This window comes from Carassius auratus, unplaced genomic scaffold, assembly GCF_003368295.1.
Source record: "Carassius auratus strain Wakin unplaced genomic scaffold, ASM336829v1 scaf_tig00216727, whole genome shotgun sequence".
NCBI classification, from domain to species: Eukaryota; Metazoa; Chordata; class Actinopteri; order Cypriniformes; family Cyprinidae; genus Carassius; species Carassius auratus.
In genome coordinates, this window is record NW_020528709.1 from 205,856 (window position 1) to 218,926 (window position 13,071).

General features: G+C 37.3%; 1 protein-coding gene across 1 annotated transcript in view; it reads left to right on the forward strand.

Annotated features, from left to right (window-relative positions):
- Positions 1 to 13,071, forward strand: part of mrc1a (mannose receptor, C type 1a) — a 183,401-nt gene that overhangs the window by 114,361 nt on the left and 55,969 nt on the right. Inside the window, exon 22 of the mRNA XM_026263927.1 lies at positions 234 to 418. Within this exon, the coding sequence (XP_026119712.1) occupies positions 234 to 418 (185 nt within the window). The remainder of the gene's footprint in view (positions 1 to 233; positions 419 to 13,071) is intronic.

Consider the following 13,071-nt stretch of genomic DNA (forward strand, 5'->3'; position numbering starts at 1 on the left):
TATATATATATAGAGAGAGAGAGAGAGAGAGAGAGAGAGAGAGAGAGAGAGAAAAGCTGCTTAAAAGGAGAAAGTATTAGAAATATTGATCCACATATTTCTGTTACTTTAATTGTCCCACCCCTTTTCAGTTTCAATGCACACTCTTCAAAAATATAAGCCATATTCTATGGCAGAAAACCAGGTTTGTTAAATTGATTTAAATAATTCTGACCTATTTATTTTGTTTGCAGCATTCCTTACTACTTTAATGATTGGTTCAGATGATGATGTATGGACTGGATTTAATGATGTCAATTGGGAGATGAGATTTTTGTGGACTGATGGTAAAGGTGTCAGATACACAAACTGGGCCAAGGGTCACCCTTCAGTACACCCAGATGGGCCTTCCAGGATGTATGGCTACTTTGAATCAGAGGCAAGTATTCACACCTATTGCTGAAAAATGCTAATCAGTGGCTATAAAGATTACCACTATTATCAGCTTCTATTTTGAGATGAGATGTTTATGCTAGATTTAAGAAAAATGGACTGAAAATTCACACTGCCTATGAAAAAAAAAATGTGTAATGTTTTTTTTTTTTTTGCAAACCGAGTATGAAAAATCATTCAACATTGATTTTCTTGTGGATACTGGGTCAGTGTTGAATGAACCGGGCTAATATGGTCATACTTCCTGGTTCTAGTAAGAACTTTAGCTGCTGCATTTTGGACTAGCTGGAGTCTGTTTATTAAGTTTGTAGAACAACCACCCAATAAAGCATTACAATAATCTAACTTTGAGGTCATAAACGAATGGATTAACATTTCTGCATTTGACATTGAGAACATAGGCCGCAATTTAGATTTTTGAGATGGAAAAATGCAGTTTTACAAATGCTAGAAACGTGGCTTTCTAAGGAAAGATTGTTATCAAATAGCAAACCCAGGTTCCTAACTGATGACGAAGAATGGACAGAGCAGCCATCATGTCTTAGACAGCATTCTAGGATATTACATACAGAGTTTTTAGGTCCTATAATTTACACCTTTGTTTTTTTTTTTTTTGTTTTTTTTTTCAGAATTTAGCAGTAGGGCTATTCAAATCTTGCCCTGTAGGGCCAATGCAGTGCAGAGTTTTCTAATGATTCCAAACACATTAATTATCATGCTCAGGTGTGTTTGAATAGGATTGGAGCCAAACTCTGCACCGCATTGGCCCTCCAGGGCAAGATTTGAGTAGCCCTGGACTATGCATTCTTTTATATTGTTATGTTATGTAACTCTAAATCCTGACTGAAAATCGTCACAGATACAATTTTTCTCTAAGAAGGGATATAATTGTGAGGATACTACCTTTTCTAGTATCTTGGACAGAAAAGGGAGATTCGAGGTTGGTCTGTAATTAACTAGTTCTTTGGGGTCAAGTTGTGGTTATTTGATGAGAGGCTTAAATAGCCAGTTTGAAGGTTTTGAGCACATATCCTAATGACAATAAGGAATTAATAATAGTCAAAAGAGGATCTATGACTTCTGGAAGCACCTCTTTTAGAAGATGAAATAGGTTTTAACATACATGTTGTTGGTTTAGATGATTTAACAAGTTTATTCAATACTTCCTCTCCTATAGTAGAGAATGAGTGGAACTGTTCTACAGGGGATCTATAGGGAAATGTTGGGAAATATCAACACTTGTTGATGCTTTATTTTTCATTAATATAGCCACTGTATTGAATAAATACCTATAGGTTTGTTTTCTTCTAAAAGAGACGAAAAGTAATCCGGCTGGCAGTTGGTCGATGATGTGTTCTGAGGGACAGCACTCTATGGTGAGTGGTTGGTTGGCTTTGCCGGGTGGCGCTTCATTCGCGAAACTTCCTGGATTGCGGGATTGCAACTGAGTTTCCTCTAAGTCTGGAGCGTTCAGCGAAGGATTTTACAGAAGAGTTGATGAGTTTTGAGTGAGCTCTTGGTGGTTTGAAGAGTACACGCTGGATGATGGAAAGGTCAGCACAAAACATAGGCAAGAGCCCAAGTCACTGCAAAAACGGGGAAAAAAAACTTGGCAAAAAGCTTGTCATTGGGTTATAAACGTGTCCATCTGACCCGTGCTTCTTAGTGCGACAGCCAATCAGATATTGTCTTGGGCGGGATTCAACGCCCCGTTCTCCGGTTCTTGCGTGTAATTAGCGTAATGTCCACGTGATCGCGTGTGTCCAAACTCCTGAGAATTTAGTTTACACGATTTAATAAGCAAACTTAATAGTTTAAATATGGTGCACCCTAAACACATCTACTTTATTTCAAAATTCTAGATATCATTTACCCATCAAGTAGGTACCAAATACATATAATCCCATAGTTGAGGTGGAAGTAAATAAGGATTTACCCATCATAACACATTTTAAGCCCTGGTAAATGCTCGAACCCCTGTAAATGCTGCTTGCTGCATTTGTTCCCGTTCTTATTAGAGGCCAAGCACCGAAGGTGCGTAGGCTTCTATTGTATTTGTTCCCGCTCTTATTATTATTAGGGGCCAAGCACCGAAGGTGCGTGGGCACCTATTGTATCCGTTAGGTTTCTTATTATTAGGGACCAAGCACCGAAGGTGCGGAGGCACCTATTGTATCTGTTAGGATTCTTATTATTATTCTGCTTCTTCTTACGCTGCAAGTCTATGGCATCCCATAGAACCGCTTGCGGGAAACTTGTGAAATTTGGCACACTGATAGAGGACAATATCAAAATTAACCACAGCACGTTTAGAGACTCTGACTCCAACTCTCTAGCGCCACCACTTTTCCAAAGATTAAATGTTTCTATGCTAATAACTTTTGAACCGTAAGCCAGAAAAGTACAATTATCTTTCCTCTGAATCCTTGGCATGTCAAGTTGAATGAAAACCAAAATTAAAAAATCCCAAGGTTTAGTTTTTTTGCTATATTATATTGTTCGTTAAACCGACTTTTTCGAAGTCGTCCTAGATGGTTAGGCAGATTTTCACAAAAATTGGCCCAGATCATCTTCAGACCATACTGGCAAAAAGTTATGGAATTCAAGTTGATTCGTCCAACTGTTCTCGAATGACGCATGAACAAATTTGATGAAAAGCATGCAAGAATGCATGTGAGGCTATATCTTGGCAACAGTTTGGCATATTGAGACCTAACTTGGTGTGTGTTATCATAACCATGACCTGAGACTACCTGCAGTGTTTTGATGCAGCACCACCTAGTGGTCAGGAGATATGAAAAATGAAATTTTTTGCAAATAACTTCTGAATGGTTCGGCCAAACAACTGGTCTCTTTAGATTCATTGAGTCATGTCGAATCCAATGATATCCAATTTTCCTGTGTCAGCTATTTTAGGCATCGGCCATTTTGAATTATGTTTTAAAATGCTGTATTTTTGAATACATTATCGTATCGTTATGAAAATAATTACAAAAATATTGTGTCCTACAAAAATCCAAAATGTCCTGTCTGACATTTAGATTTTTGTTGTAAACCTACTTTTTCGACCTCCTCATCAACCGTTAGTCCGATATTCACCAAAATAGAATCAGATGATCTTTAGACTGTGCTGACAAAATGTTATGGATTTTGTATCAATATACAAAACCGTTTTTGCATACCACCGTGATGAATTTGAGGCATCATGCCAAAATGACACTTCAGGCTGTATCTCTGCAATGCTTTAGCGTATTGACACTAAACTTTTTGTGTGTTATTGTCATCTCACACAGAACACACCAAAATTATTTGATTACAGCGTCTCCTGTTGGTCAAAAGTGATAGGCCATTTCATCTTATTACTAGTGGTTGTATTTATGATTTTTCAACCATTTCAATTACAATCATCCTAAAATTGTTTTAATTGCTCACTGTTGCACTTCATGTGATGCTCCATGCCATGCTTACCTCCTACATTTGCCTTTGGAGTGCTTGGCCCCGTAATTTCTGCTTGCAGCTATATTTATTATTCTTCCTTCTTCCGACAAGGAGTCTATGGCAGCCCATAGAACCGATTGCTGGAAAGTTTTAATGATTTGACATTCTGAAAGAGGACAGAGCCAGCATTAGGTACACCAATTTTGGTGTGTCTAAGTCAGTCCCTCTAGCACCACCAACTGTTCAAATTTTCACTTATATTTTGTTAATAACTTTTGAACCGTAAGGCCAATCAACAAAATTCATTTTCCCTCTGATTCTTGAGCTCATGGAGATTGCACCCTATGAACTCATTTTCCGCCATAGAAATATGGCCACCATTTTGAATAAAAAAAAAACTTTTTTCGAACTCGTCCTGGACAGTTTGTCCAATTTACATGAAAATTGAACCAGATCATCTTCAGTCAGTGCTGACCAAAAGTTATGGAAATCAAATTGATTCATCAAACCATTTTTGATAAAGTCGACTGACATCTAATTTTACCATTTCGGCCATTTTGACTGTAAGCCATTTTGAATTTTGTGCTAAAATGCTGTATTTTAAGAGCGCATCAACAGATTATTACAAAACATGGTATGGGTCATCAGCACAATGTCCTGAGCATGAAAAGTTCGAATCAGCGCCACTTACTGGTGAATTTCTTATTTAAATGCTCATAACATTGGGTGTGGTCGACTTATTTTCACGAGACTCATCTAATTAGATTCCTGAAACCTTACCGAGTCCTCTGATACCAAACATGCTAGGTTTCACCTTACGGTTTGTAAAGCGTAGTGATTTATCGTTTAAAAACCATTTGGCTATATCTTTGAAACCGCTTGTCCGATCAAGATGAAACCACCGTCAGAAGCTCGGAAACATACAGTAGGTGGCCACGCGGTGGTGCCGCTGTGGTAACTGTAATTCAGTCGCATGTTAAAATCATTCACGAAACTACCGCCAGGTGGCGCAAAGGGACAGATTGCAAAATGAATGTAATTGTAAAATGAGATAAAGGAAGTAAAACAACAATAACATTATGATATAACATTGTAACATTAAAAAAAAAAACATATATTTTTTTACAATTTGTTAATTTTTAAAATGTAGGATAGTCTTAGGCTACAGTCTACTAAACAAAAATTAAAAGAAGACCTTAACACAAAGGATCATGTGCATGCTATTTATATTAAACAGTAAATAAATATAAGGGCTATATATATATATATATATATATATATATATATATATATATATATATATATATATATATATATATATATGCTAAATGTTTTAATTTCATTTTCATTTCGGTTCATTCTTGGTTTAAAAAAATCTTCAGGTTCCATATGCAGAGCGAAATGGGAACGGTCCTGCATTTAGCATTAATTAGTATTAACTCTGTTATTATTCTTGATTTTTCAAACTACCAGCATTTTTGAATTATGCCTTATGTGTGACCAAAAATTAAGTATTATTTGTTTCAGCTGTTTGATCGCTGGTGCCTCGCGCACATATTCACTGGAAACAGCAGTCGTTCACCAGACATTCAGCGTGAGCACTTTGACATATTGTTAATTATGATTTTTTTTTTCATCGATACTGAAACGCACACAGCCTACCTCATGAGTAATAGTTAAGCTTCAAATGGGCAACATCACAAATATGGAAACGTTTGATTTCTCCCGATTGAGAAAGCCCAACCTTCCTTATGCTTAGACTCAAATTATTATTATTTTTAGGTTTTTTTGTTTTATTACTAAGCCTATATTATTATATGCTGCAATTATATTTATCCATTAGAATTATATATTTGTAATTATTGTTTTGTTCTGATAAATTTGTTAAATTTAAAGGATTTGTTGTAAAATATTTTCTAATAGCCTATTTTTTCCCTCTCACAAAGATTTATTTTTTAGCCATGTTTAAAAAACATGCAGCAAACGAAAATAGGTGATTGATCCGTTAAAATGAAACCTATACACGACTCATATATTTTTTTCCTCTGACAAACGTAATTTATTTTTTTGCGCGTTTAAAAAAGAAAAACTAAAGAAAACATTCAGCAAATGAAAATAGGCGATTTTTTCATTGCATCTGAAAATGACTTTGTTCATTACATTCACTTCACGCGATCTGGCGCAGATCAGCCTCCCGCAATGCTCAGCTGTGGACGATTTAAAAATGTTTGATATAAAGCAGTGGTTCTCAACCCGCGGCCCATCACGAATTCAAATGCGGCCTGCATCACATGCTGAAAAAAAAAAAATCAGTTTGTAAAATTTTATTGTTTACATCAATTAAATAAAATTATGCTACTAATGAAATATAAGCTATATCCTAATGTTTTTATGTGATTTTTTTTTCTTCATATATTATTTTCAGACATGAGCACTGGCATAAGCATTTAACGAACACATACAAGCGCGCACTTTGGCAGAATTCAATTCAAATAGTCATCAACAGCCATTAGGTAAATGCTCGTTTTCACTCAATATCCTGTTAATCTTGAGTACCTATAGAGTAGTACTGCATTCTTCATAACTCCAAAAAGTCTTTAGTTTTATTATATTCATGAGAGAAAGATAGTCTGTACCGATTTTTCCCGGAAAAACACGAGTGCCTGGAGGCGTGACGTGTGGGCGGAGCTAAAGAATCACGAGCGCCAGTAAGCTTTTGCTTTGAGAGCGTTTGGAAGCTGTGACATTACCGTGAGGAAAAAAGCATCCAAAACCATGTCTAACAGTCAGATTCAGCGTATATTTATGATCCAGAATCAGATCCAGAGGCTGAAATTTAACAAGAGCAGCATCAGCAACGACGTCTCTATGTGGTTTAGGGCTGTGCAAAAAATCGAATGCGATTTTCATGTACATCTCATCAGTAAAGACGCTCCTGTAATTAGAAGTATATCTCCAGCACGTGTGTTCAGATCAGGGTTGCCAGGTTTTCACAACAAATCCTGCCCAGTTGCTTCTCAAAACTAGCCCAATCCCGCTTCCAGAAGGTTCCCCGATAAAACATTGCTTCCCGGGGTTAAAATATACGTTTTTTAGCAGGGTTGCCTTGGTAAAATTCGTGTTTTGGGGGCTAAATATCACATTATTTGTATTGGGATCGCTGTGACACGCGGACATGAAAAACAACCACCACAAGACTTGGCAACACTGGTTGGCATTTACTACACCGAGCCGTAATTCACTGACAATCTACACAAAATCGATGTTAAAATCGCAGGCGAAAGCAATTTTGTGTTAGTTGTTGGTAGACTACGGCTCTGTGTAGTAACTGCCGCTCCACCTGAACCAGTGTTGCCAAGTCTGCGGTTGTTTTTCATGTCCGCGATTTGAAGCAATCCCAATACCAATAATCTGATATTTAGCCCCTAAAATGCTAATTTTACCAGGGAAACCCTTCCCAAAAATTTATATTTTAACCCCGGGAAGCAATTTTTATCGGGAAACCTCCCGGAAATGTGATTGGGCTAGTTTTGGACTAGTTTTAAGAAGCAACTGGGCAGGATTTGTTGTGAAAACCTGGCAACCCTGATCTGAACGCACATGCTGGAGATATGCTTCTAATTACAGGAGCGTCTTTTTTTTTTTTAGCTGTACATGTGGAATGTGCAGTTTGATGACAACATCGCATGTTGTTTACTTGATGTGCTTACGCGCCGATTGCTAAGTTAACAACACAGAGATATTTGAAGCAGTTTTACTCACCGCCTGCGGTTCCAACACACGATCATGACCCTTTTTCGTTGGGACTGCATTATTCTTAAGAAATAAACGATGTGCAAATCCGGCGTCAAACTGGGCCTTGTTTGTAAAACAAGCATCTTCGAAACTCCATTGATGCTCTGTAAAAAAAAACTCCATCCACTGGTTCCTTAATGCTGTTTTTTTTTTTTTTTTTTTTTTTTTTGGTAATCTGTGCAGGGTTGTCTTGCCCTGGCAACCAAAAACACACTTCTTTTGTGACATTTTGCGACGCTCTCGCTCTGATCAGTGAATGCCTCTGCTCTGCTCTACGGGAGCGCGTGCTCTTCCGGCAGAAGTGCCCTTAGGACCCATATAAGGAAATTCCGCTCCATCTCCATCACAGAGCCATGCTCGAAAAAAAAACTTTCCGAAACTTGTGACAAACCGGAAGAGGTATTTTTGGATCAAAAATACTCCTTCAAACATACAACTTAATTTTTGAAACTTTATCCATGTTAAGCATGGGAATCCAACTCTTTAACAGTGTAAAAAACTCAGTGTGCATGAAATAGCATTTCACCCCCCCTTTAAGGTAAAGTTACGCATCAGAATGGACAAATGTGTTTTTTAAGGGAGAAAAAAAAATGAAATTCAAAAAATGCCAGCGAATGAACATGTACAAACTGTGATAGTCGCAGTATCAGTATTGAAGGAGAAGTGCTGAATTTTTTTTTTTTTTTTTTTTTGCCCCGCAACTCACTTGAAGAAGTTCAGATAAATGGAAACACCATACACTATGTAACAATCCTTAATTGAAGAAATGTGGCAACATATCTCAAGAGAGAACCTCATATTATTAAATTCAAAAGTGCTTTCCATATTTGGATCAAAATAGGCTACATTTGTGAACGCACATTTTCTGAAATGTTGCGCATCAAGTCATGCAAGCCTGCATCTTAAAGCCTCTGTCAAACTTTCTGCGTCCGCGAGTCCGCTATGGACCGTTAGGTAGGCGTGACGTCATTGGAGAGTGTGTGCAGAGGCTCTGAGCAGACGACCGCGCGGACAGGTGCGCCTGGTCAGTAGGCTTCAAAAGCAAAATTGCACATGTGCAGACAGAGTGAGGAAGCTCATTGCTACTCAAACCTGTGCAATCCGTCAATAAAAGAATATAAAGACAGCGATGTGCAATAATTCTGGGCAATTGCAGAGCTGGCCATCAGCCTGCTTATTCAGAAGTATAAATTGAAGAAGTCTGTGTCCGCGCTGGCCGTGTACGCGTCCGGATTGCTCATGCAGAAAGTATAACACAGGCGTTACAATCCCAACTTCTTTGTGTTACTCCTTTCAAGCTGAATCTCACAAAATTGGTCAGCTCCCGACAGCATCAGGTGTTTTATTTATGGGGAGTAGAATTGTTTATTTTAATGAATGTAATAGAATATATATCATAATAGTTAGGCTATAATATTATAAATCAGGATGGTTTGTATTGCTGACATAATATGTAAATTATATGCGTAGACTTGCACTTAGACCATAGTGCGGCTCGCTGGAAAAAAAGGGTGAGAACCACTGATATAAAGGTTGCTGTCCCATTTATACAGGAATTGTTCATTTTAAAAAATTGAATTATATTGTTAGTTCTAATTATATTGTTAACAAGTTCATTTAGAACTTTTTTTTTTTTTTACTTATAAACTCCTTGAGAATTTAAAGTTATTTTAATAGTATTTAAATTCAAGTTAAAAAAAAAAAAGGTTTTAATTGCTTAAATTATTTTTATTAATTAATAATATGTTATCATGTTTATTCTTGTAAAAAATACGTATTTATTCTTTAGGAAAACAAGGGAAAAAAATAAGGGACAATCCGAATATTTGTTTTGCTTTACCTATTTATGTAAGCTACAATTATTCAAATAATAATAATAATAATAATAAAATAATGTCATAAAAAAATACCATTGGCCTGAGTAATTTTGACCATTATAGAATTGTGACTTTAAAGATTAGTCATTTAGGTGGTAAAAATACTGTGAAATTAATAATGGCATGGATTTTAGAGCATAACAACTGAAAGTTTATGAAACATTAGCCAATAAAGCATTTTTTTAAACAACGGATCTTAAAGTTGTGAACTAAAATATTATTTCAACCATACAGCATGTGAATAAATAAAATGCATAATTTTCATAACATTTCATTATTCATAAAATGCATAACGTTCTGGTGTTTGGATTTGTACTTCAATATAATGAGCTCCAAGTTTAAGAATAACCCTAGACTAGTTTCTCTCTCTCTCTCTCTCTCTCTCTCTCTCTTTCTCTCTCTCTCTCTTTAACAGCATTAGCTCAATGATATACGTCTTCCTTCTGTTAGAATTTTCCTGCCTTGCTAAATGTTGGGCTCATGATCAATAAGTTCGCTTCAATCTGATTCAGTAAAGTCAAACCGCAGACTGTGAAGCCTCGGAGACCCGCGCGCTGTGAGAACAGAGGACTCTGCTTGGTCTTAAAGCCTCCCGCAAACATCCACGATCACAAATAACAATGATTTTCGTAAAATAATGCTTAATTATTAATTGATGATTTGTTATTATCATTATGGTCTTGTGAAAATAATAATATGGGCTGCGAGAAAATTATGAATACAAAAAGAGTAGTGCTGCTGAGTGCAGGCATGTTTCAGCCCAGTAGCACACCGTTCCTCAGAGCCAAAATACAGACCGAATTCTGTTCAGCTGGAGGGGGTTGGGTTTTGGATAGTTATTCATGGCTTGTGGGGGTCGAGAAAAAGGTGTGATTTGCTTTTTCATATGGACAGTGTCTTATGAGGCTTTCACTTGCTGAACCGGTTTATATAGGTCTGTTGTTTTGGTTATATTCACAGTGCTGGCTCTCTCCGACGAGAGAAATGCAACATTCACACATTACACTATTCCTTTTCGTTTAAAAACATTTCAAGCTTTCTGTAGATATATTTTTAATGTACCTATGTGAGACACCACGATATTATGTTAATTAAAAAATTATACATTAATTATCATGAAATATTTAAGTGATGAGACGGCGCCTCCCTGTCATTAATGCACATTAATAATTTTTGCACAAACACTTGAATATGAGCTTATCACGAGTAAAATTCATGCCAACAGCCAACATATTTAGCTTGATCAGAAGGTTGACTGCAAGAGTCGAGCGGGATGTTAAGAGTTTGACTGTTTCTTTTACTGATTATTTTCGGGTTAAAGCATGATTTAAACAGATTCACAATTAATTGCTTTTGCAATAATGCGTTCAAACAAATGTAATCTTACAGTGCTACTACATTATCAGCATGCTATCTGATTTTGAAATCTTGAAGTTAATCGATCTGTTTAGATAAAATAACTGACAAAAATATACTGTTATTTTCATGACAAACAAAATTTTCACAGCAGAAAGCAGTAATTAAAGATGTAATGCTTACAATGTTATTAGTTTGGCATGTGATAGACTATAGGGAAAAACGTTTACACAAAATAGCTTAAGCCACTTTGAAACTCTCCTGTTATTATTTTTTTATTATTATTATTTTATATGCTATGTTATGAACATAACATTTCAAACATACTTGTAGTTTGTTATAGAGATGGAGACGTTTATATCTTTCAGGCTCGTACTTTTTATTAGCCAACATGGAGAGCCCGCAAACACCACGAAGCAAGTACATTCACCCGCCAGAACACCCCGCCCTCTTTCCCAGGGGGCACCTCAACACAGGGAAATACCATATATGAACATAGCTTCCTTAAACCTAATTAAGTATGTTATAACTAACTGGATGACACATTATCAGTTATCCCTATCCTCTTTCCTTAGTTTTAAACTTTCCTCTAATCAAAACACTATTATTTCACAAACATCTTTGCAACATTGACAGTGCTAAACTGAAATTGTGACTGAAAATAAGAAGCAAAACAAAAAGATCAGAATAATTATTATTTTGTTTTACAATTTGCATTAAACAGTGTACTTAGGATTTGGCTTAGAAGTCCGTCCGTATCTAGTATAATATGGTAACGTTTGAGCAGTTGGCTCAGCTGGAATGTTTTCTTCAGCATGCAGTGCACCTTTAGACACATTGTTGTTGTCTGGCTCAAATGGGAGTTGTGACAATATGTCCTCCAGGTCAGCTTCTGCGCTGTGTGAGAGTGGTTCTTTTACAGGAAGTAGATGTCGGCGATTCCTCCTGTACTCTTTACCGTTTGACTCCACAACATAAGATCTGGGTTCCATGAGAGTGCTCCTAATAACTCCAATCTTGTCGTGTCCCTTTGCTGTTTGCATCCGTACCACTTGGGATTTTTGCAGTGGAGAGAGTGGTTTGCTTCTTTTAACAAAGTACACTTTTTGCATTTGTCTCTTTTTGGAGATTTGAGCTTTAACTTTCACAGTGTCCTTTGATCTTGGTTTAAGCGTCTGCTTGCTGATGGGCATGTTGGTACGTGTTACCCTGGACATCAATCTCTGTGCCAGTGAACCCAGTATCTCATCTCAAGGAATGTTGCGGATGTTTAACAAATTCAGATACAAGTCTGTCCCATCCCTCTTGGTGGTTTCGAGCAGGCGCTTTGCACTACGAAAAGCTCTTTCTGCAAGACCGTTCGCCTGGGGATACTCAGGGCTGCTAGTGACGTGACGAAAGTCCCATATGTTTGCATTGATCACGCTTTGCTGGATGATTTCCACCACAATTTTTTCAATTTACAATGTTCTTTGTCCCGCTCGTGTTTTTCTGTTGCCGGTACCCGACAGCTTTTTTTTCTCTAGTATATACGGCATCAACGCTCATTGGCACACTGCGCGGCGCAGCCAGCACCTTCGTGTGTTGCTCGGTTAACTCGCTGATTTGGCCGATTTTTATCGCTTTCACGAGAGACAAATCACTTTCTCTGAGCAATACTCTTCTCACTTTATCACTGCCTATGCCACACACCAGTCTATCTCTGATTAATTTGTCTGTGAGAGCACCAAAGTTACATGTTTTCGCTTTATTTCTCAGCGTACTCACATATGCCTCAATGGTTTCGCCTGGATTTTGGTTTCTGGTGTTGAATGAATGTCTCTCCATCGTCACGTTTGACTCGACTTGCAAATTTCTCAGAATTTTCACTTCAAACATTCTGGATCCTCCCTTGACTCCGCTGGCGTAACTATATCTGCCCCATTATCAGCCAGTATCGCTGGAGCATATGAAAATGAACTCTCTCTTTCAATCGCCTCTGGTCCTGCAATATTGAGGATTATGTAGGCTTTAGTTTTATCTGGCTTTTCGCTGTGAGCTGTGGCAATGAATATGTCGAATTCCAGTTCGAATTTTCGCCAGTTTTCTGCTATGTTGCCGTCGAAAATCAGCGGGTCTGGTCGGCGAAATCCGTCAGCCATTATGTCCTCTGTTGTTGACTGATTTTAACTTC